The following is a 22011-nucleotide window of genomic DNA, read 5'->3' as shown; positions in this document are numbered from 1 at the left end:
GCCCCTCATTATGGCTCAACCCAGCACTTCAGTATGGATGGAGGCTTTGTTTGCTTAAAGCACTTTGTCCTTGAAGGGTTACATTTTGTCTTTCTACCGGAACAGTAATATCACTTGTTTGTTATTTTAAAATGCTTTGCTCGAATAAAAGCTACTACTGTATAGATCCTTACTTTGCTCAGGTAGCTAGTGTAACATTAGCTACACAAAAGTACTGCTGTGCTGCCAGCAGCTCCATCTGTGGTGACTGGTTTTACCAATAAAGGAAGGTATTTCTGTATGTGAGTGGCTTTGTCTTTCATATAAAGCAGCTTCATATCCCGTGTTCTGCAGGATGAAAACCTGAATTAATCCATTTCATAGTCAGCTGTGCATCCTTTCACAGGAAGGCTGGTTTATGGTACGGATGGACATTAGAAGCTGATTAAAGGGCAAAAGATGGTAGCTGCTCATGGACCTTGGAAGAAAGACTAAGGAGGAATAGAATTTGTGAGGACTCCTTCAGAATTATAGGTTGTGGAGTGTTAGGATGAAGTAAAACCAACGTGTTGAAAATAGCATGGCAGTACGGTGTGTGTATGGTAGTTTGTAGGAGGAGTGTTCTGTAAGGGGAAATTGTGGAAGTATTTTTAGAGATAATGGTGAACTTTTTACGGAGGCAAAAGAAGTGCATGCTTTAAAATGTTGGGGAGTTTAGTATTTGATAATGCAAGTGCTGGAATCGAGGCTTAGAAGATGAATTGATATATGACAATCTATTAAAATAGTCATGATTTTTGTAGCTTTTAAGTGTAGTGTTTTTCCATCAAGGTTGACATAAATGACATTTTGAAAACAATGGGAAGTGTTTTTAAGCTAAGATTGTTGCTGCACATCTGTGTCTAAAATCTTAAGTCTTTCGAGTTTCTTCTCACCCCAGCATTTTGACTGTAATGAAAAAAGTACAGTTTAACTAACTTAGAGCAGATAATGTGGGAAATGTTATATTTTTTTCCAGTTTACGTTTCTTAGTGGTAATTCTGAGGGGCAGAAACCTTCTCACCTGCCAATTAGTTTTCTCAGTAGGCCGAAGTGTATAAGAATAAGGAGCTTCTTTCCTGTTTTCTCTCAGAGCTGAGTACAAGGAGAGTTATAAATGGATGCAAGCTTGGAGCTCTCCTTTCCGTTGAGAAGCTGAAGTAGTTTAGTGTAGAGTGTGGGAAAGGAAGAAATAAGAGGTTCTTCAAAAAAACCAGTATTTCCTAAGTCAATGTTCACCTTAAGGATGAGTGGTTTATAGGTCATCCTTAATATCTCTGCTACAAAGGGTCACAGACTAATCCTTACTGCAGTTTAAATGACAGTAACTGAGATTTTTAACAAGTTTGTCATATTTGATAGAGATTTCATAATTTTGCTTAGTCCATTTTATTATATGAATAAAAAGCAGTCTTTTTGATCTTACATAGAAAATATTGTACTACAGTCTTTTATTCCAAAATTGACCTAATAATGCAATTGATAATACAACATGATATCATTTTGTTACAATAATTTTAACTTATATATGACTTATGTAAATCCTGTTGGAGTGCAAAAGGGAAAGACAGGTTTTAAGATTGGAAGGGACCTTAAAGATCATCTAGTTCCTACCTGTTGCGATGGGCAGGGACACCTCCCACCAGACCAGGCTGCCCAAGGCCCCATCCAACCTGGCCTTGAACACCTCCAGGGATGGGGCAGCCACAGCTTCCCTGGGCAACCTGTGCCAGTGTCTCACCACTCTCATGGTGAAGAAATTCTTCTTTATGTCTAGTCTAACTCTGCCCCTCTCCAGTTTATCCATTGCCCCTAGTCCTATCGCTACAAGCCTTTGTAAATAGTTGCTGGTAAACATGATTCTCTGGCAATCATAAAGTAAGATTACATTTAGCAGTTTAGACATGATGAGTTAAAGTATTTATTTAAATTCAATTTTATTTATATTGTGCTGAATTAGTTTAAAGGCATTTATGGCAGCTTTATCAAATTATTATTTATCAATTATACTGATTTTAAGTTGGCTAATGACAGGCTTACTTATATGCTGAAACTCTGAAACAGTTGCACTAGCTTTGCACTGCTATTTGTGGACTGCACTTCAGGGCTAGCAAATCTGTCAGAATCTGAGCGTCTGACCTCGAACATTTCAGAGTAGGAAGTGGTGAATGTCTTAGAAGAAGCACTTTTAAGCTTCTATAATAAAAGCTTACATTGACTGAAGTTAGAAATTAATTTTGCCATTGATTCCAAAGGGGCTGTATTTCCTGCCAACAATTAGGGAAGTTCTACGATACATGATGTAAAATGAAGATTCTTTCCTTGATGCCAGAAAAAGAGATGATATACTGAAAAAGGATATTTGAGCCAACAGCTTTCCAGTGATTATCGGTCAGAAGGTCAAGAATTTGTTTGTTTGTGTGTTTACTGTGCACATGTGTAAACAAAACAAAGTTGCTTTTCTTTTCCCACTGGGAGCCTGGAGTGTGTGTACTGGAGAATACAAACCTATGGTTTGACTGGGGGAGGGCCAGAAGAGGAGGGAGAAAAAGAGTGAAAAAAGCACAACAATATGGTTCTGCCTTTCGAACAGACATGCGCGTGTTTTCTTGTTTTTTTTTCAGGATGGTGAGCCAGTTAGACCAGGAGTAGCCATGACAGATCTTGCTACTGGGTTGTATACATGTGGAGCAATTATGGCTGGTTTACTTCAGAGGTATAAGACGGGGAAAGGACTGCACATCGACTGCAATCTCTTGTCATCTCAGGTAGGAGTTTTTAAAAGAAATTGTTTTTACTTGAGTAGGTGCTGGAACCTACGAATACCCTTTTGACATAAGTTAATGTAAATCAGTTAGTATGACTAATACCAACAATAATAATGCCACTAATGGTATTTAGTGATGGTTTTCTTATTCTGCAACTCTGGTAGTGAACATTTTATGACATGGTTATAGTTAGTTCTGCAGTATGTTTTGTTTTCACTTTTTACAAAGGACCTCTGTGTTCTTTGAAAACAGGGGTTAATCAAGGTTTATAATATTCCTGAGATTGTAAGTAACAGTAGTAGTAGACAATTTGAGATAGACAAACATCAATGGTGAGACCACCATTGGAAGGGAGGCTTTGGCACTTGGTAATATTACTACCAGAATGACTGAAAAACTTCTGCAAGATCACCCACACTAATCAAGTATCACTTAAGGGTCAACATGATGTAGTACAGGAGGTCTGCCTTTTGTCTCTGGAAATTAAAGAATAAAGTAAGTTTGAAGATACAACACTTCCTTCTAGGCATATTAAAAAGAAATCTCATCAAAATTGTAAAGACAAAGATCTTTTGACATTGAAAGCTATACCATGAATAATGACAACTTCAAAATCTCTTTGAACATTTAAGCACCATTGGTGTAACGATTTACCATTCACAGAAAGTGATGTTGGTATAAGCTGCGTATGATTGGATGATACATTGTCTTGCTGATCTTGATATCCGGTGGTAGCAACTGGGAATATGTGGCATAGCAATTTTTGTATGTGTTTTCAAAAGCACGTCCAAACTGTGTGCAGTACTAATCAAAACCACTACGGTGCTCTGCTATTTTTGTCTTTATTTACTTTTTTCTTCACATTATACCTGTCAATACAGCTTGAGAGTTGATAGAGCACCCATTGTGCAACAAGCTGGCCCTGGTGTGAGCAGGAGGGTGACCTAGGTGACTAGGTGACCTCCAAAGGTTCCTTCCCACCTATATAATTTTATGATAATAATGATTGAGATTAATGAGATTGCTCTTGTTTTAGTACATACTGCCCTTGTTTAAATACGTACTGAAAGCAGATCTAGAAAGGAGAGGAAGTCCGTGCTTAAATCAACAAAGAATTTGTCATTTTTTAAAGAAATATTAGTAAGGACTGAACTCTTCATCATACTTATATATATATTTGTAAATCTTGTGTCTGTATTTGAAAAATGTAATAAGCAGTTTAGGAAAATATTTTAAACGTGTGTTAAACTCTTATTAAATATTTTGTATATATATGGAAGAATATTTTTTTGTTTAAGGTATCATAGTGCTTTATATAATGGAAGCTTCTCCTCGATCTTTTAAATTTCTAATTCTATTAAAAGGACTTCCAGTAATTCCTATTAATTTCCAGAGTAATTCTGTTATTTGATTCCTTGTTCCATGTTTTTTTTTGCTTTTTCTAGTGGAGTCTTCTTGATTATTATTTGATATTTTATGAGAAGCTGAAAGGAGGAAGACTTGAAATTAGGTTTTGCTGTAACTCTTTTAATTCAGCTTACTTTGTCACCTCATTTGTCTTTAGTATCTTTTTTCCTTGGTTAGGATAGCTTTGGTTATGCACAAAAGTGTTCTCATATTGCAAAATTTCTATCTGAATTTTCACGTCATCATCCTTTAGCCACTTGCTAGCATATGCAAGAAACAAAATGAAGACTTGCAAAAATGTTAGTGAACAAAGCATGATATGTGCTATTTGACTTCTACGTGCTTAGATGAAGAAGTGGAAATGGTGATGGGCCATTGTAATGATTCTTTTAAACGTCTGCTCATTCTATGCTTTTTATCAAATTATAGTTTTCTAAAAGTTATTGAGGAGTAATTGTGAACATGCTCACTCTTCTTTTGCAAAATAAGTCTTCTTACTCACTTCAGTGTTGGGTAAATTAAACTGAAATAAGTTGGTATTTTAAAATACAGTATGAACATAAACTGTCATTCAGAAAACAACTGTTTTGGTTTAGGTAACGTTATTGCTTCTGTCCAAATTAACTTTAGGGTGTTGGCCTAGGTCTGTAATGAGAGCATTCATTAAATTGGAAAAAGTATTTATAGAGGAGGTGCTGGGGTGCCAAAATAAACCCTATGTGATCAATACCATTAAAAAGTGTGTCAAAATCAATTAAGAAAAACATAACTGACAGCTGAGTCTCTCTGAGAACATCTAGTTTTCATGGTCCATTTTCTTTCTTTTTGCAAAACTGGTGGCTACTTGTCAGTCTTTAATGGTGAGTGTACTAAGAAAGGGCAGCACAAATCTAAAAATGTAAAAAAAGAAAATATGCTTGCAGTAGTTCTGGTGGTAATTTTTTTTTTTTTTAAAGGAAAGTTAATTATTGCTGTGATGTGATCAGGTCCTTGAAAGATCAGTGCTTTCAAAGGGATTACATACCAAGCTGAGATATCTAAACTAGTTCTTCCTCATGCGATGAATGTTTAAAAAGAATGGCCTTTTGAAGACTCTCACAGATGCTACCGAAAGAATAAGGAATCTAAAGTTGTAGGCTTGTACTTTGTTAAGATTCTTGTTGCAGTTGATTAATGGTGGGATCTAGAGGGTCAAACAGATATATCATGATAACTTTTCCTTCAGTGCAAGTTTCACTGGAGTGTAGTGATTTTTAATGAATCATAGAATCATAGAATAACCAGGTTGGAAGAGACCCACCGGATCATCGAGTCCAACTATTCCTATCAAACACTAACCCATGCCCCTTAGCACCTCACCCACCCGTCCCTTAAACACCTCCAGGGAAGGTGACTCAACCACCTCCCTGGGCAGCCTGTTCTAGTGCCCAATGACCCTTTCTGTGAAAAATGAGAAAGAATAATTTTTAATATGTCTAAAACAAAGGCACTACTGAACTAACTGTCCTCCTATTAATAGTGTTACAACGGTAGAGATATGTGTGAAACTTCTGGCTTTTGTCAGTATTTCATGCACTGAGCTAATATAAAAGTATGCTTGCACCTTTTGTACGGCCCTTCATCTAAGCTGAGAATTGTGAAGCTGGTCTATACATAAGTCTTCGTTGAACTGTGTTGATGACTTTGACTACGTCAGAAAGAAGAAAAAAAAAGGGATTAAGGTACTACAATAATTGGAAATGCCTGAAAAATATGCTTGATTTATTTTATAATCAATTCCGTAGCATGTCCACATTGTCCATCTATGCCTGGGCTATCACTTCTCTGCATGCCTTAGAGAAATGCAAGAGGGTTTTTTTTTTGGAGGGAGTGGGGGAAGATACCTTTTATATTAATTTCCTGCACAGATATGCTGATGACAAAGAGCTTGAACTGAATTCAATGGCCAAGAAAAATGATCTGGAACTTTTTAGGGAAATGCCTCACTGACTGACAAGTTTATTCAGTATTTAACCAGTTTGTGTAGAACCAAATGATAAGTGAAGTCCTGTTCTCTAAAGAAATGTTATTTTTAGCGTATCTTAAAAAAAAAAGTAATCTTTCTTTCAAATTATGTATATCAAACTTTTTTGACCTATAGCTTTTTAGTGACTTATTGCTGCCAAAGAAGCTTTCCCCTCCAATAAAACAGGATTCTAGGACTTTATTGACAAGAGAGAGATGACTGACCGCTAGGATGTGGTTTTGCAGTGAGCAATAACTTTCTGTATCTCTCCATCTATAAACTTTTAACCCATGTCATACAATTCCTTTGAAATTTTTGAGTTTTAGATGATTTACAGTTGTCAGCTCCAGACCTTTCAGCGTCAGCATCTTAAATAGCGTCCTTTAGATGATGCTAGTAAATAAGAAGGAAGTGGGTTTTGGATTTGGTTCCAATTATGCAATTGTGCCTTTTCTTCTGTTGTGGCTTAAAAAAAAAAATCTCTTGAAAGTTTTAATATCCTTCCTGTATTTAATTACAACCAGGCTCCAACAAATACTGTAATAAGTTGGTTTCTGTTGGATTGAAAATCTGCAAGATGTATTTTACATTTAACATTTCTGCAGTTTTGGAGTGTATTTTTTCCCTAGATTCCACAGGCAGGATAGTGTGGTTAATATTGTTTGTATTATCTGATTGTTCATCAGATGCTTCTCTGCTTCTGATTACTGTAGTTCAGCTTGTATTTGCCATAGCAAACTCTTAATCTTCTCAAAATTTTAAACTGACTCTTGCAAAACCTAGAAAATTGGTATAAATTATTTTCTGTCTTCCATCTGTGTGCTTTAGTTTGGCAGTTAGTTTATGGAGATAATCGTGAGGCTTAGCAACTATTAGTTTTTGTTTTGGGATCAATTTTCCCCAAGGTGATTGTGTTTAAGTCTTATGCATTTAAGGTGCTTTCAGTGCTGTTTATTCAGGACTTTAATGACACATCATTTAGAAATGATGAAGTGTAGGTGAAACTGGTAACAATTACATCCTGCTTGTAGGATATGTATGGCAGGCATCACAGGACCCCTGAACAGTCAGTTGTCTGAGAAATAGCAATCTTGGAACTCAAATACTGTTCAGGTATCTTGACTGTATCTTGTTGCTTCTCTGCTTGGTGGCAGAGTTGAAAGCTGACTAAATACAGAAAGAAAATCTGCTTTTTTAGACGTCATTGCTGCTGGTGATTTTGGAGGCCAGCTAGTTCTCTTGTTTTGGGTGTGGTTTGAATAAACAGTTCTTTTTTACAGGCTTATAAAGCATCATCTTTGCAAACCATTGTATTCTTAATCTCTCTCATGATGAGAAATTGTGTATGTATTCTATAGAGATGACTTCTTTTTCACTGTGTAGTTCTGATATGGAAAGATAATAAAATCTGATTTAATGTGAACATTTCTTTAAATATATACTATGTATTAAACACTTCTCTTGGCTACTGTTCTTGATGATTTCCATTGAGGACATCAGTATAACTAAGAACAGAACTTATCCCTCGGGTTTTTAAGTAGCCAGAATTTTATTGAATAGACCAGAAGACTATACTAGCGTGAAAGTAATTCAATTTAATATTGGCCTTTGTGGAATGTGTGTTGTCATTTCTAATGATTGGTTATGCTAAAAGTCAATGGTAGATCATACTTTAACTGGATCTTCGATTTATTTGGTGGCTTTCTTTACTCTGTAAACAGGGTAAGTACCAAGATTACGAAGGAATCCTTCTTTAGCTGCTATCTGTCAGTAAATTATCTGCCTTTTTGTATTAACTACTGTTGTTCTTGTAACAGTGAAACTAAGCCTGAATACATTGCAGCTTCATTTTCCTGTGTTGAGATACCTCTGTCATCAATTAGAGAAAGACTAGGAAGGACATAGGAAAAATATGCCCTCTTAATACACAGGAAAAATAAAAATGGCTCTCTGGAGGGAGAGAGTTTGGAGAGTTTGAAGACAATGGAAGAAATTTCTTTTAATTAGTTTATTATTTAGATGATTTTTTTTTAATAAGGGTGTAATTCTGGAAATGTAATCAAGATGTTTGTTTTAGTTTCTTACCAGCAGATCATATTTCAGAATCATGCTGAGTATTAGGAGAAAGATAACATGGGTAGTTCAAAAGACGGGAATGATTTAAAGAACTATTTAATAATTTAAACTATTATTGCAGAATAAGCACTTTTAATGTACACCAAAAGCTTCCCTCTCCTGCTAAGGTCATGGAAGCCTACAGAAGAGGTTCTGTAAATCAGTAAAATTTGGATAGGGCCTTTCAACACCTTATTTGCTATTTATCTATGTATACAGCAAAGTAAAGGGCTGTAACTTGATGGAAGACATTTCAGTTTTATGTCGTGGAAAATTTTAAGTTAGCAAAGCAATTATTTTCTATGTGCTGTTGAACTTCTGGGAATCTAGTATACCTTAACAAATATGTCATTTTTGGATATGCTGGTGGAACACTAGTTAATGTTTTATCACTGCTTGGTTTGATCACCTTGGATAGCTCTGATTTAGAATTTCTCTGTAGATTATAATGTATAAAAAAGGTAAATTAAAGGATGATGCTGATGTGATTTTGGCCTAGTGACTTCTTTTTGTTCTGATGGAGTTCAGCTGCCATGTTTCTCCATGTTTGCATTATTCAGCAACTGTATTGCTCTGGCTCATCAACTAAATTGTGAACTTTATATAGAGTAGTGACATCTGATTAGGGTGGAAGTCATATTTCATTAGGTATGTGTATATATATATTATGGTGAAAGCTATAAAAAGAAAGCATTGAGACTCTGTTTTAGGACTTCAAAAACAGATATCGATTAAACTCAATCTAAAAATCAGAGTCCAGGTATCTGTAAATAAGCTTTGCCTTCTTTGGAATTAATATTTTTAGTAGAAGTCTCTGATAAAAAATTGTGTGAAGTTACTTTGTAACTTCATTCAAACTTATTCTGTAATATGACATTTTGGTGGGTATTTTTTGGTACTATTTAAATATTTTTGTAGATCTATTCGTTCTTCAGGGAATCACTTACAAATCTGTTGTCACTGTTCAAAATCTGTTACCAGGTAGAAGTGCTGTATTTTGACTCCAGACTCATTGGTAATATCAAGCCATTTATTTCTCAAATCAAGTGGGACTTTGGACGATGTTTCTGACTTCTAAGCTGTTTAACAGTTAAGTAGATGAACTACATCTGCATTGTGGACAGCATTAAAGTGCTCAAAAACCCCATTGTGGATGACCGAATGGTGGGTGTACACTGAGTTTCTGTGCCTCTGCAGCTTAAATCTTATGTATTGTAAAAAAATCAACCTATTTCAAACATTTCATTCAATTACATGGCTTTGTTTCTTGTGTCATCCCTGTAGCGCATTAGCATGTAAGTACTTGATGGGCCATGTCCAGACATCTTTCAGTATTACAGCTAATGCCAGTGTTGTTCTACTGAGATAATACTGTTAGGACCAGAGGAGATTTGGCTGTGATAGTAGTAATGGAATATTTGCACATTTTTCACCCAACTGAGTAACTGTGGCTCATTTCCATATGTGCCTTCTATGTATCAAATAAAAAAAATCTAAAAATCTACCTGCTTGCACTGCTGCAGGACAAACTGTTGAAATTAGTATTATTTTTGTGGAGGGATGGTTCTCCATAGGCAAGATGAAAATGACATTGTCAGGAGGAGGCAAACATACTTAAGTTTCTTTTTTTCTGTGCAAGTATTAATGCTGATTAATGTGAAGACAAAAAGATGAGTGCTGTAAATCATTAGATGCATACATATTTTCATTGTAAATGGTACTGTTTCTAATCATAAGATCAAAAATGAAAAGCTTCATTTGGAAGTCAGCAGCTTTGTGTAGAAACTCATCCTTATTACTCATTAAATAAAACAAGAGAATCCTTTATGAAGTTTATGTTGCGTCCAAATTGGAGCCTCTGGATACTCACCTTTTATAAATTAAAGAAAAATTTCTATAGTTATTCTGATGCCTGTCCTCACAGGCAGAATCTGTTTGTCTGGATTTTATTTATATGTTTTTGCTCTATTTATTCTCAGCTATCAAATTTAGCCATGGTTCTTAAACTCAAATTGTTCTGTATTTTCCAAATTTGCTTGCAGTTCTTTGAATAAATAGAAGCCACTCTAAGAACTTTATCTGTGCTATTTTCTAAATAATCAATGAAATATAAACAGGCATCAATATAAAGAGTTAAATGACAGATAAATTGTAATTCGTATTAAATGCATATCAGAAAGGCTGTAATTAAGGAATAATGTAAGAAAATGTGTTACAATATTTTAAAAAAAGGTGTAAAATGTAGCAGAAGAAACTTGATTTTTGCCTGTACTTAGTAAAGGCGTATGAAAATGCAGAATGTAATGCATTTAATATTGAAGGGGTATGTATTCATTCATACATATTCCTCAGAGAAGATGAAGACTTGAGGAAATGCTTGCAGAAGTGTCATTTATAATTAAGGTTGTCTCATACATCTGTTATCAGAGTCTGGTTTTATTTTTTTATAACTTTGCCAAAGTTTTAACTGTTTTGGCTGAATTTTCCATGTCATGGAATTGCCAAAAAGTGATTTGTTTTTCAAAGTTACTGTTAACATGATTCATCTGTTTCCAGAACCATGTTATGGGAAAATATGTTGATGGGGTTTTTTTTTTTCCCCGCCTGAGAAACTCAGTGTCTTCGTTCTTTGGAGTGGAAACTTGAAATTTTGCAGATGAATCACGCTTGTTTCAGGCAAGTGTCTTTTGAAAGGAACTCAGAGTGGCAGAAGGTGCAACGTGTACAACTTGTGATGTGCATAAAGGCTGGTAGGGACTTCCTAGGAGATTTAGTGGAGTCCTGGGGCTGTGTATTCACAAATAAGTTAAAAGCAGATATTTAATAAGTATCTACTAATTAAATGAGACAGAAGTTTGATAGAAAAATAGTATAGGACTATATGATTAAGGCTTGTATTTAAGTGCACCAAGATCTTGCATTGGGTGTATAAACTAATTTTGGAGTTCTTGGGGTTTCTTTTAACCTGAATATCTTTAATAGATTTTTTAAAAAAGTGATGGATTCCTTATAGCTGTTCCTATGTTATTATGAAGCTGAAATAGGATTTTTTTTTTTTTTTAGTGGTTATAGTATTACACTTTTTGCACTTTAAAAAAAGCTTATTAATATATTATTTCCCTTATGAAAATGTAATTTATTCTTCATTTTAAAATGTTGCTTTCTTCAACTGGAGTTCATTTAAACAGAATGTCTTTTTTTACTCTTCCATGCTAGTGCTATCTAGTAGATTCTATGGTGAGGATTTTGTTTCTGATCCTTAACCTAAAATTCATCTGAATGTGTGCAGTTTTTGGTGTTTTGTTTTGTGTTTTTAATTTGAAGACTAAGGAAGAACATTTGACATTTAGTTTCTCTTGAAGCTGTGTGCTGAGTAATATGTGAAATTTCAAATCCTACATCTGTTAGTTGCATTAAATCTTTGCTATTGTTAATACTAATTTAATTGTAATCAAGAAATCATCTGTTCTTTTATAAGCCTTAAATAACTCACTAGAAATAATTTCTAGATCAGTTTTTTGTGTTCCATTTCACTGAACTCATCAGTTCTCTGCTTCACAAATGCCTTGTGTTTTTGACGATACTTCAGTTTCTCTGTATTTATGTAGTCTAAACTTTATTATTTTTATATATAGCAGAAGTGGTTTTCAACCATCATTTTCACAGTGAAAAAGTATCTCCACAATTGTGTATGCTGAAGTCTGTTTCACTCTCTTTAGCTTTCTTCCCCTCCGAGTATCCATGTTCAAGACAGGGTGTTCAAATACATTATCTTTGTTTTTTATCATTGCATGTATTTTTCATAGTTTCTAGTTCATTAAGCACCTCCCAGCTCACCATTTCTGTGACTGTGTGATTTGCTGTGTGCTGTCATCTGAATAACGACTAATTGATCGAGTGGCTAACTTTAATCAGCAAGTCCCACAAACCGTCTGTAATTACTGGCACAGGGTTGGATACTCGCTTCACCTTCTGGCTGGAAGGCTTTAAACCACGTCCAAATATGAGATCTGTTCTAAAACTGTAGTTGTTTGTCAGTAAAGATTTGATTTTTTCTTTATGTCTTTTGCTGATACTTCAATACCAGGAGTTTTATATTGTGATAGGTGAATTCCTGATCACTTTCTGAGGGATCACATTAGAAAAAAACAGTGTCACTGAGAAGAAAACACTTTTTATTGAGAGCACAGTATTCATAACATGACCAAAGACATTTTCTAAAGGGGGTGTAGACTCTTCAATAATCAGCTTTGGCTTATGTGATAGTAGTCTTGCTTTTTTTCATCAGCTTTTGCAGACATCTGAAGTAATTAATGGAATTTGCTGGTCTCCAAAACAATAGCTGAAAACAGCTATGGTACTACTGGCTCTTGAGGGGGAGGGAGAAAATACATGGAGAGAGCTTATGGGACAACAGTTATGAATTCAGGAGAAGGTCAGATCTGCTGCTTTGCATGGATACAGGGACACCACTGATGGATTTGTAAACTCTTGCTCCTTTGTAGACAGTGGCTTTGCTGTGTACTTGGGAATGGGAATGTGTGCCTGGCCTATGGGTGCATGGCACTCTTGAGCTGATTTTTTAGTGTCCTGCAGAACTCTCAACACTAGGCTAGATAAGAGTCCCTTACATGCCCAGACATAAGGTGATGTTTGTTGTCAGCTCCTTGTGGTGCTGTTCCATGTCTGAACCAGTTGGGTCAATGGTTAGGGTGTAATGTAAAACATACATGCACTGTTTATAGCATCAGTGAGGTGGTTGCAGATTAGTATTTCTATTCTCATTAAGCCGTGTGGCTAAATGGATTTAGGCTTCAAGAAGCGGGACTGAGGGTTGCCCCCATGCACATGTCTGTGGAAGCAGCTTCAGTACAAATACAAAAATGAGAAAGGTGACAGGTTAACTGCAGAAGCAAAATTAATCAGACTTGAATGTTGATTTATCAGTGTCAAAATATTCATTGAAACATGAAATGGGGAAAACATGTACAGCAGTAAGAATAGCCATCAGGTAAATAACAGTATGGTATCAGTGATTTTAAGAGGGCTTTGTTAGTGTATACTAAATGAATATTGTGGTCTTCTGTTCAAATTTTACTCATGTAAAGATCTTTGTTCCATGTCCTCAGAAGTCTGGAAAAGGTGTAAGTGGAAGATTATTGGCCTTTGCACAATAGAAGACACTAAAATTTTCTAGGATGACTTTTTCTTCAAAGTTCTAAATTAATATTTGGGTTATTAGTTCCCTGGTATTGTGTAAAATAACTCATCTGTGCTGTGGAAAAATGCCTGTGTCTCCAAGTTCCTAAAGGACAGTCTATGTGCCCACTTGAAGAAAAAAAAAGTAAACAAAGAATGAGAAAAAAAATAAATTGACTTGGGTAAAAGTCAAAACCTTCTTAAGCTATGTGGCAGGAAAGTAGACACAAAATTGGAGGGAGAAGAAAGGAAGGAATATAATTAAAATGTTATTTTCTCCTCTTTCCAGTTACCTGCCCTTTTTTTTTTTGTTATTCATATATACTTGTTGAACTTTTGTGTAAATGATTGATTGACTCGGTAAACTCATTGTAATAAACTATACTTGGTGTGCTATCTTGAAAAAAAATCTTTTGAAATTCTGTCTCTTTTCTTTGTCTGCTCACCTTGTGGCTTTTAATATCTTGTTTCCCATCTGTCTGTTTCTACCATAATCTGAGCATAACTCTTCAGATCTTAATGCAGCTCTCTTTTTGTTCTAGTTTACGTATGTAATGCCAATATGTGATTTTGCCATCAACAGTAACATAAAAAAAGAATGTTGAAGTGTGTGTTCTCTTTATTGATGTGAAATAAAGAAATGCTTATCTATGGATATTTGATAATACATACTTACAGTGCATGGATCTGTCTCTGCAAGCAAATGAATACAGAGATGTCTGCATCATTGTGTTAGTCTGCTTTAATGTTTCAAGTCCAAAGGTTATTTTTAAGGATTAGTTCTTAATTAAAGAAGAACAGAAATGTGTCTATAAGGTTTTATGAAAGCAGTTTTGACTATAGATTTAAAAATACTTAACTGAATATGTAATACAGATGTACCCAAACTTAATTTTGAGAGATTGATTGTACTATAGGTATTCCTACTGCAAGAAGTTTCTCTAGCAAAACCGTTTTTTTCTATGTGTGTAGAAGTGTGCAGTTGGGATGTATTTTTTTATGCTTATGTTTCAGCAGTTTGTTTAACAGCTGTAAGATATAGGCAGGTAAATTCTTTGTGTTCTTTATTAAGGACATAAAATCTATGTGCTGAAAGATTTTTCTGCATAGTGCCTTTTTAGTGAGAGTAAATCTTCAGAGAGACCAAAGGGTGTGAACTGAGCCAGCAAGAGAGGAAAGGCAAAAGCACGGTAGTCCTGGCACTGTCTATGGGTTTCATGGGAGAGTCAAAATAGGATTGTCTTTTATGTCTGCTGCATTCAACAGAGAGTTATTATGAATGGGGCAAAAGGCCACGGGGTTCACTCAGCTGAGTGTGTTTATACGTAAAACACAAAGCACTCAAGCATTTACTTTGGTGTGGTCAATATAAGTTTATTTGGATGATGGTGGTGCTGTACTACTACTGTTATTCTTTTTGGCTGGCTGATTCGACTTGGAACACAGTATCCAGCTCAGAAAAGGAAGTCAAGGGGCACCAAAAGCCTTCTTCCTTCATGATGTATTGAAAAAAAAAAAATTAAACCAATTTTGTCAGGATACATAGGCATATGCATTCAAGCAAGTGATAGATACGTTGACTGAAATGCACTTACTCTTCACACTAAGTATCATGTTGAACTGAGGCCCTGATAGCTTATTGAGAAAGCTGAAGCAATTTGCAACACTGTTAAAAATATTTTTTTTTAAGAGTAGAAGTTTTCTTGTTAATTTTGTTAATAGAAAATTTGTTAGTAGAATACAAACAAATAAATGGAATGAAATCTTGACTCCATCATATTTGATATAGCTATTTTAGGATATCTGTTTCACTAGGTTTTAATTCACTATCTCCTTCCCTGAGTTAAGGTTGGTATAGCGTTACTTTGCATAAGAGTGAAAAGTTAGATACAAGTATCACAGAGGGCATTCTTTTATTTTTAAAGATAAAAGCCAATTGTAGTGGATGCATCTCACCAGTCAGTGAAATTTGCATGGAATTGAGCAACTCTGTAGTGTTACACACAAATAGAGAAGGATGTCTAAAGATTAATATTTCATAATCGTTGCATAGCCATTTGCTGTAGTAGAAAATATATCACTATGGAATGATACCCCAAAATGAAAAATAACAGGAACAATGGGTCTAGGGTATGTGCTATCAATAAGTAACACACTTGTTGTGACTTGTTAAACTCTCTCTGTAATAATAGAATGTTTCATTGTATGTTGCTGAGGAAAGTTGCAAACCAGAAGAAAAAGTCCTTTCCATGTACTTCCCAGATCTGTTTCCTTAACTGCTGAGATTTTCCTGGGGACTGCAGGACAGACTAGACATTGTTCAACTTTTTAGCTGAATGAAGTGACTCTGGGATCTAATAAGCTGCAGCTGAAATCCAACTACAAAGTGTTTCCAACAGTACTCAAGAACAAGGCATTGTAGTTTCAGTTAGTGTATGTGGATATAGTGTTTGACAACAGTTAAATTCTTATATGCTGTATATTTTCATAGGCTTTCTGCTGGACTAAATAACTGTATCCGTGGTTTAGAGTTAAATATTTGCTTTAAACATGAGTAATGTGTCTTTTCAGCATATATGGAGAAAGTAAGACAAAATGAAATGACATTCCTTTTCCAGAAATTCTGATATAATTCACATATTGGAATGTGAATGGTGGACTCTGAGTTAATTACTGCATGTTTTGATGTAGATTAGACTGATTAATAGGCTCAGAATAGCTGAAAAACTTGAATCGTAGCAGTTTTTTCCAGGGGAGAAATATGAAGAAAATAATATTTTGGAAAAAAATTGTCACATGTTCTGTTGTTTAGGCAAGCAGATGCACTTGCACAAACAGTTAACAGTCTAAAGCAAATATATTGTCTCTGGTGAATTAGTGATAACCTTGCATGCTAACTCTAATGCTTTATTGTGCTACTTGGCTTCAGATATAGTCACACAGCATAATCTCTCAAAGTGAAAATAAAGAATCTGCTAGCAATTATAACAGAACCACTGATTTTCAGACATAACTGCATCATGAATGTTCACTACTATTTCCTAAGATGTATTTGCGCCTACAGAGTATATATTTATCCTCGCGAATTATGGCTACTAAATTATCATGCCATATTTTTCACAAAATTAATCTTTTTCCAGTTTTGTATGTCTGACTAATAACTTGATAAATCTATCCTTATCTTCCGATGGCAGATGATTTGTCAAGGCCTACCACTTAATTGATATTACAGAGCATGTGGGGAGCTGAAGAATTCAGAAGTATTTTCCATAGCTTGGGCTTGTAAAATGAGAAGCATAGGAAAAAACAGAAAGATAATCTTATAACTGAGAGAAAGCCTTTGCAAGTTAAGCATAGAATTGAGATTCAGGAAATAGTGAGTTCTATCCCACAGATCCATCATGCTTCCCACTAGACTTTGGACAAGACACCGATTTTTTACTTTGCTGTCGTTGACCATGCTGCAAAACATTTAGGGTAATACTGCTTTATCTCTTAGGGTAGTTTAATGCTAGGTTTGTCTAGCATTACCATTGTTGCAGGACACATTATTTTTTTTAGTTTATTGAGTTGTACTTATACAAGCATTTCCGTGATATAGATGCAGTCTAAATTTTTTCATATGGAAAAAGTTTACCTAGTATGTAGTATAAAAAGGATACTTTTGAGACATAAGTATTTTAACTTATGTATCTCAAGCACATTGAAATATACAGAAATCTCAGAGAAATTGTCAATGAAGTTTCATCTTTCCTGACTATTTTACTTTTTCTCCGTTTCCAGGTTGCATGTCTCACTCATGTAGCAGCTAATTACCTTAACTGCAAAACTGAAGCAAAACGCTGGGGTACTGCTCATGGGAGTATTGTTCCGTATCAGGTAAGCAGAAAGCATTAGAGTTTTTGGCTCTTGGAATTCATGATTTTGTGTGTTATGAGGTTGAGAACTGACTTGCTTTTCCCATGGCCTGCTGTGGTCTGTAATGTGTCTGTGTCCAGATACGACAAGGGTCTGTTGTTCATTGTCTTTCTGCATTTTGCATATTTCTTCATCAGCAGTAGATTAGTAACAGAACACTGAAATAGATCAAAGGTGTTTGCTGAAATTGGATCCCTTTAAAGCTTGCATGATGACTTGATTGCTTTTCTTCTGACAGAGAAACCTTTTCTTAAAGGGTTACCTGACTTCCATAGCAGTTGTAAACCGAAATATTTTGCATCTGAATTTTGGTGTTTTTATCTTGTGAGTCTACAAGAACAATCTAAATGACCACAATGATCTGGGAGTTCCACCTATTTGTCATTTACCATTGATGTTGCTACAAATCACTGTTGCTCAGAAAGACAACAGGTTGATGAAAGGAATTAACCAGACTTCAGATCTCCACAGCCCAGTACATAGTCTGCTACATCTACTGGAGAGTTGAAATTCTTTAAAAAACATGACCTTCATCATGTAAGCAAGCACAAGAAAAAAAAGTTTTATCTTACTTCTGGCTAGTATGGGAAACTTGCAGTAAACAAAGAAAATTTTGTTCTTATTTAGCTGATTGTTTCATGTTCTTCATGGAGATCATGCTAACTTATGGAGACTTGGACATGTACTTAATTTAAAAGAATCTATTCTATCTCTCATAGTTTTTGACACTTCTCATCAAATAGTCATGTTTGTAACTAGCTGAGCAGAACCTGGGTTTCTTAATTTCAGGCAGAAGTCCTTTAAATTCTGAGAGGGACAGTTCCCTGAGTTTGTCTGGGAGAACTGCACCTAAACACTACTCACTTTCATTACCATCTCTTTTCTTTTTAGAGAAAGTGAGGAAAACATAATGTAGTCTAGTCTTCCCAGTAGTGAAGGTGGTGGTGGTCATAACATTAAGAGATAAAATAACATTTACTGCTTGTGACCACAGAAACTCTGAAGCAGAAATCTTACATCATTACACTGAATGCTGTCACTGTCTAGTGTTACAACCAGGCCTCCCATATATAAAACCAATATTGGTTGGTTTTGAAGAGCTATGGCTATGGGAGCTAGGAGACTTTTTCCAGTACATAACAGTGATAGTCAACTGTCTTGCTATGGATTAGCTAGAACAGATTGCAGATTATGTGATGGGGAGATGTTGCAGCTGTTTCTGCAATGATAGGTTTGGTCTTGCAGTATTCTCGTCTCAGGTGGTCGTGCAGCACAGGTATGGCTGTGCTATTCTCTGGTTGGCACAGCATAGCAGTATGGCCGTATTTTCTGGAACCAACTCTGCATGACTCAATGTAACCAGGCATCCGCTATACAAAATAGTTGTATTCTGGTGCATTTCTGTAATGTGACCTTTTGGTGCAACCCTTTTTGAACATTGGTATATTGAAAGTACAAAACAGTTATGAAGTGTCTGAAGTTTGTATAAGCAAAACCAAAAACCTGACTGACCAAAAGATTTTATCTTCATTGTACTGTGTTTGGCTGAATAAATGAAACTTTTATCTGCTTTTGCCTTTGTTTTTCCACAGTCAAAATGTAAAGAAAAGCATGCATTGGGTATCCACTGTTTCTTTTTTACATAGATAACTTTCTTGATATTCAAAACTCAAGGGGTTAGTTCTGGCTCTCTTCTGGTTTGATCTAGATTAGTCAATATTTAAATAATTTTTTTAAGAAATCCTGCCTGAACTATGGTTCCTATGTTTCTGTATATTGTTTCTGTAGTAGATACTAGAAATATTTCCTCAATATTATAAACAGTCTAAATCTGAATTTTCTTGTTCATAACCAGCAACTAGAGTGGATTTAGTATGGGTGGAGTTGTGTGTGTGTTTATGGCTTGTCTTTAACATTCCATCAGCTAGCATGGTTATAATTTCGATTGTAACCATAAGTATATTATGCTTTCTAGAGTTTCTTTTTTTCTTTACTAACATAAGCTATACTTAGACTGCAGAGCTCTTCAGGAACTTGAATTAACCCTCACAGTTGTGATTGTACTACTTTTATAGTTGCTTCCAAAGCTCATTTGTAATTTCGTTTGGAACAGGACTCTGAAATCTGACTTTCATCTCTGATCCTAGTTATTGAATATACTTTTTTGCTTGCTAAACTAATGTGACTATCACAGTGCTAATTTTTACAAATAGGTGGGGTAGCAACTTGTTGAATTGTTTTTTTTTTCTTGTATCGTCCGCTTTATTTTGTTTTCATCTGCTGTATTTTGAGTAGGTACTACCTTTCACACAGGTAGTAAATTGCAACTTTGAAGTGATTCAGTGTCTTCTAAAAAGTGTCAGACTATGTTAAATTATGGGAGATTGGATAAACACAAGAGATCCTTTTATAGCTATTAAAAAGGCAAAATCTAAATAATTTGTCATAATTTTGTGTGACAGAAGTCTGATCAGAGTTATGCTACTTACTAACCAGAATTTAATAAAAAATGTGTTGAAAGCATCTTAGTTATGTACATAAATAGGACTTTTTTGTTGTCGTAAGTATTCTAGTGCTCAATTTAACACGTTCAGTAGTGTATACTGAATTTTATTGTAGCTTTTATTCCACTGAGCTTCAGTTGAATAGTTTTGTTCAGAATATCTTTGCAAATGTTTCTATTTTTCACTATTTACAAGGCAAAATTAAGCTTTGAGTATATCTCCAATTTCACTGAATTTCCTGTTGCTTCTTGACTGAAAACCTAGCAGCTTAATTTGTCCCTGAATATGTTCTCTAGAATGACCCTTGCTTTTTCTTTGTATTTGAAAACTTAAAAATTGAGCATTAATGAGCTGCTGAGTTTTCTCTTTCCTGAAGCTACCAAGTTGTACAGCATCTTTGAAAATGTATTTCTGGTCTGAGCAACAAACTCTTAACAAAAGAGATGTAAAGTTCAGTGTGCAAGGACTTTAATACTCTTCTAAGATTTCTCTCATTTGCTGATAATGTGCTGCCTTCATGGCATGATCTGAATCGTCAGTTTTCAGTTCTGTGTGCTCATCACCAGAAACCAAAGGAAAGGATTTAAACTTCTTTTGAGCATACAATGTCTTTCAGAGTTCTTGTAAAGCTGTCCATAAAGGGTTGCTGTAGTTTTTCAATGAAGTTGAACTTCACAATGTGCCAAGATTAAGAAATCTAGATTCTAACGAATTAAAAGCCAGAAATCTTCTGAATCATTCATAAGAAATTTTCTACTTTGAACACATATAGTTGTTAATCAGAGCAATGCAGTTTGAATAGGTCACTCGTGATAGTGCAGTTAATCAGATCTCAACTTTCTTTGTTTCAAGTGTAAATCAGATACCTTTAATTCTAGACTGTATCTTAAATGTAATTGCTATTTTTTTAAACAAGTTTCTATAATGAGACACTTTATTTAACCACAGCTGCTCCATGATTATCCAGAGGAAAGCAGGGGCTTAAAATAATCCAGTTTACATAATTATGCTGAAAAGTAAAGTAGTATTACTGTCTTTTGTTTGGGATGATAAGGTCTTCCCTTATTCGTGTGGTTTCAGCAAGGTAGCTGTCTCGCCTGTGCCACACGTGTGGTCTAGACATTCGCTTTTTCATTTTCCAATAGGCCCATTCACAATAGGTATTCAGTCTCCTGAGAAAGTCTATTGTAATATATGTGTTTGAAGGATGTTTCCTGTGGCAGCTTATCACCCTGCCATCTGGCACCTGGCACCTGGATGACTGGGCAGCACTTTCAGAGGCAAAATTTCAGCATACGGCATAGGGATGTTTTGCCTCCAGCCATAATGATGCAAGTTTCTGTATAAACTGAGAAAATTAGCTCTTATAAATGTTCCCTTCCTCTCTTGAATATGATATTATTTCTGTTCCAAGATTGGTCCAGAAACTCACAGGGTCTCTCTTCTCGACTCTACTTGTGTATATTTTCATAATATGCAAAAGGCACAACCTTTCTGCACATTTTTATTTTAGCCAATTATCTCTTCTGTTAACTGAGCTGTGCATTGTCATCGCTAAGGCCCATCACTTGATTCTCTAAGCCTTGTTGTGCTAGACATAAGATTTCCTTCATATGAGGAAACTGTGTCAAAGCCCTTGCAGTTGAAATGTGTTATGAAAACCGAAGTAAAAACTCACAAGGAACTGAAAGGTATGAGATAATAGGAAGATGAGTGTAATCATAGATATAAATATCTCCACATTATTTTTAGCATCTGTATCTCATGCTTTTTCACCATGGAATTTCATTCTGTCCAGGATCCTTAAAAAGAAAATCCTGCTCATGTCACTTGCATCTCATCAAAGAGAAATGCAGTAAGTTGTTAATTACCTGATTCTTCTGACAGAGATGCTTTTCATAAAAAGGCACAATGTGCGCCAACTTTCCTAACTCAGCTTCATAGAATCTCACAGAACTTTTCATTACTGGTTCTTTCTCTTTTCTCTTTTCTCTTTTCTCTTTTCTCTTTTCTCTTTTCTCTTTTCTCTTTCTCTTTCTCTTTCTCTTTCTCTTTCTCTTTCTCTTTCTCTTTCTCT

The 22011-nt window shown here is 35.2% G+C and overlaps 1 protein-coding gene across 3 annotated transcripts in view; it reads left to right on the top strand.

Moving 5' to 3' along the window:
* The window catches only part of LOC138722050 (succinate--hydroxymethylglutarate CoA-transferase-like), a 342380-nt gene that overhangs the window by 39353 nt on the left and 281016 nt on the right, over positions 1-22011 (top strand). For all 3 annotated transcript variants that reach the window (XM_069859772.1, XM_069859773.1, XM_069859774.1), the window contains exons 8-9: positions 2643-2786; positions 17296-17391. In XM_069859772.1, the coding sequence (XP_069715873.1) occupies positions 2643-2786; positions 17296-17391 (240 nt within the window). The remainder of the gene's footprint in view (positions 1-2642; positions 2787-17295; positions 17392-22011) is intronic.

This window comes from Phaenicophaeus curvirostris, chromosome 6 (genome assembly GCF_032191515.1).
Source record: "Phaenicophaeus curvirostris isolate KB17595 chromosome 6, BPBGC_Pcur_1.0, whole genome shotgun sequence".
Lineage (NCBI taxonomy): Eukaryota > Metazoa > Chordata > Aves > Cuculiformes > Cuculidae > Phaenicophaeus > Phaenicophaeus curvirostris.
This window is presented reverse-complemented; position numbering and strand designations above follow the sequence as displayed.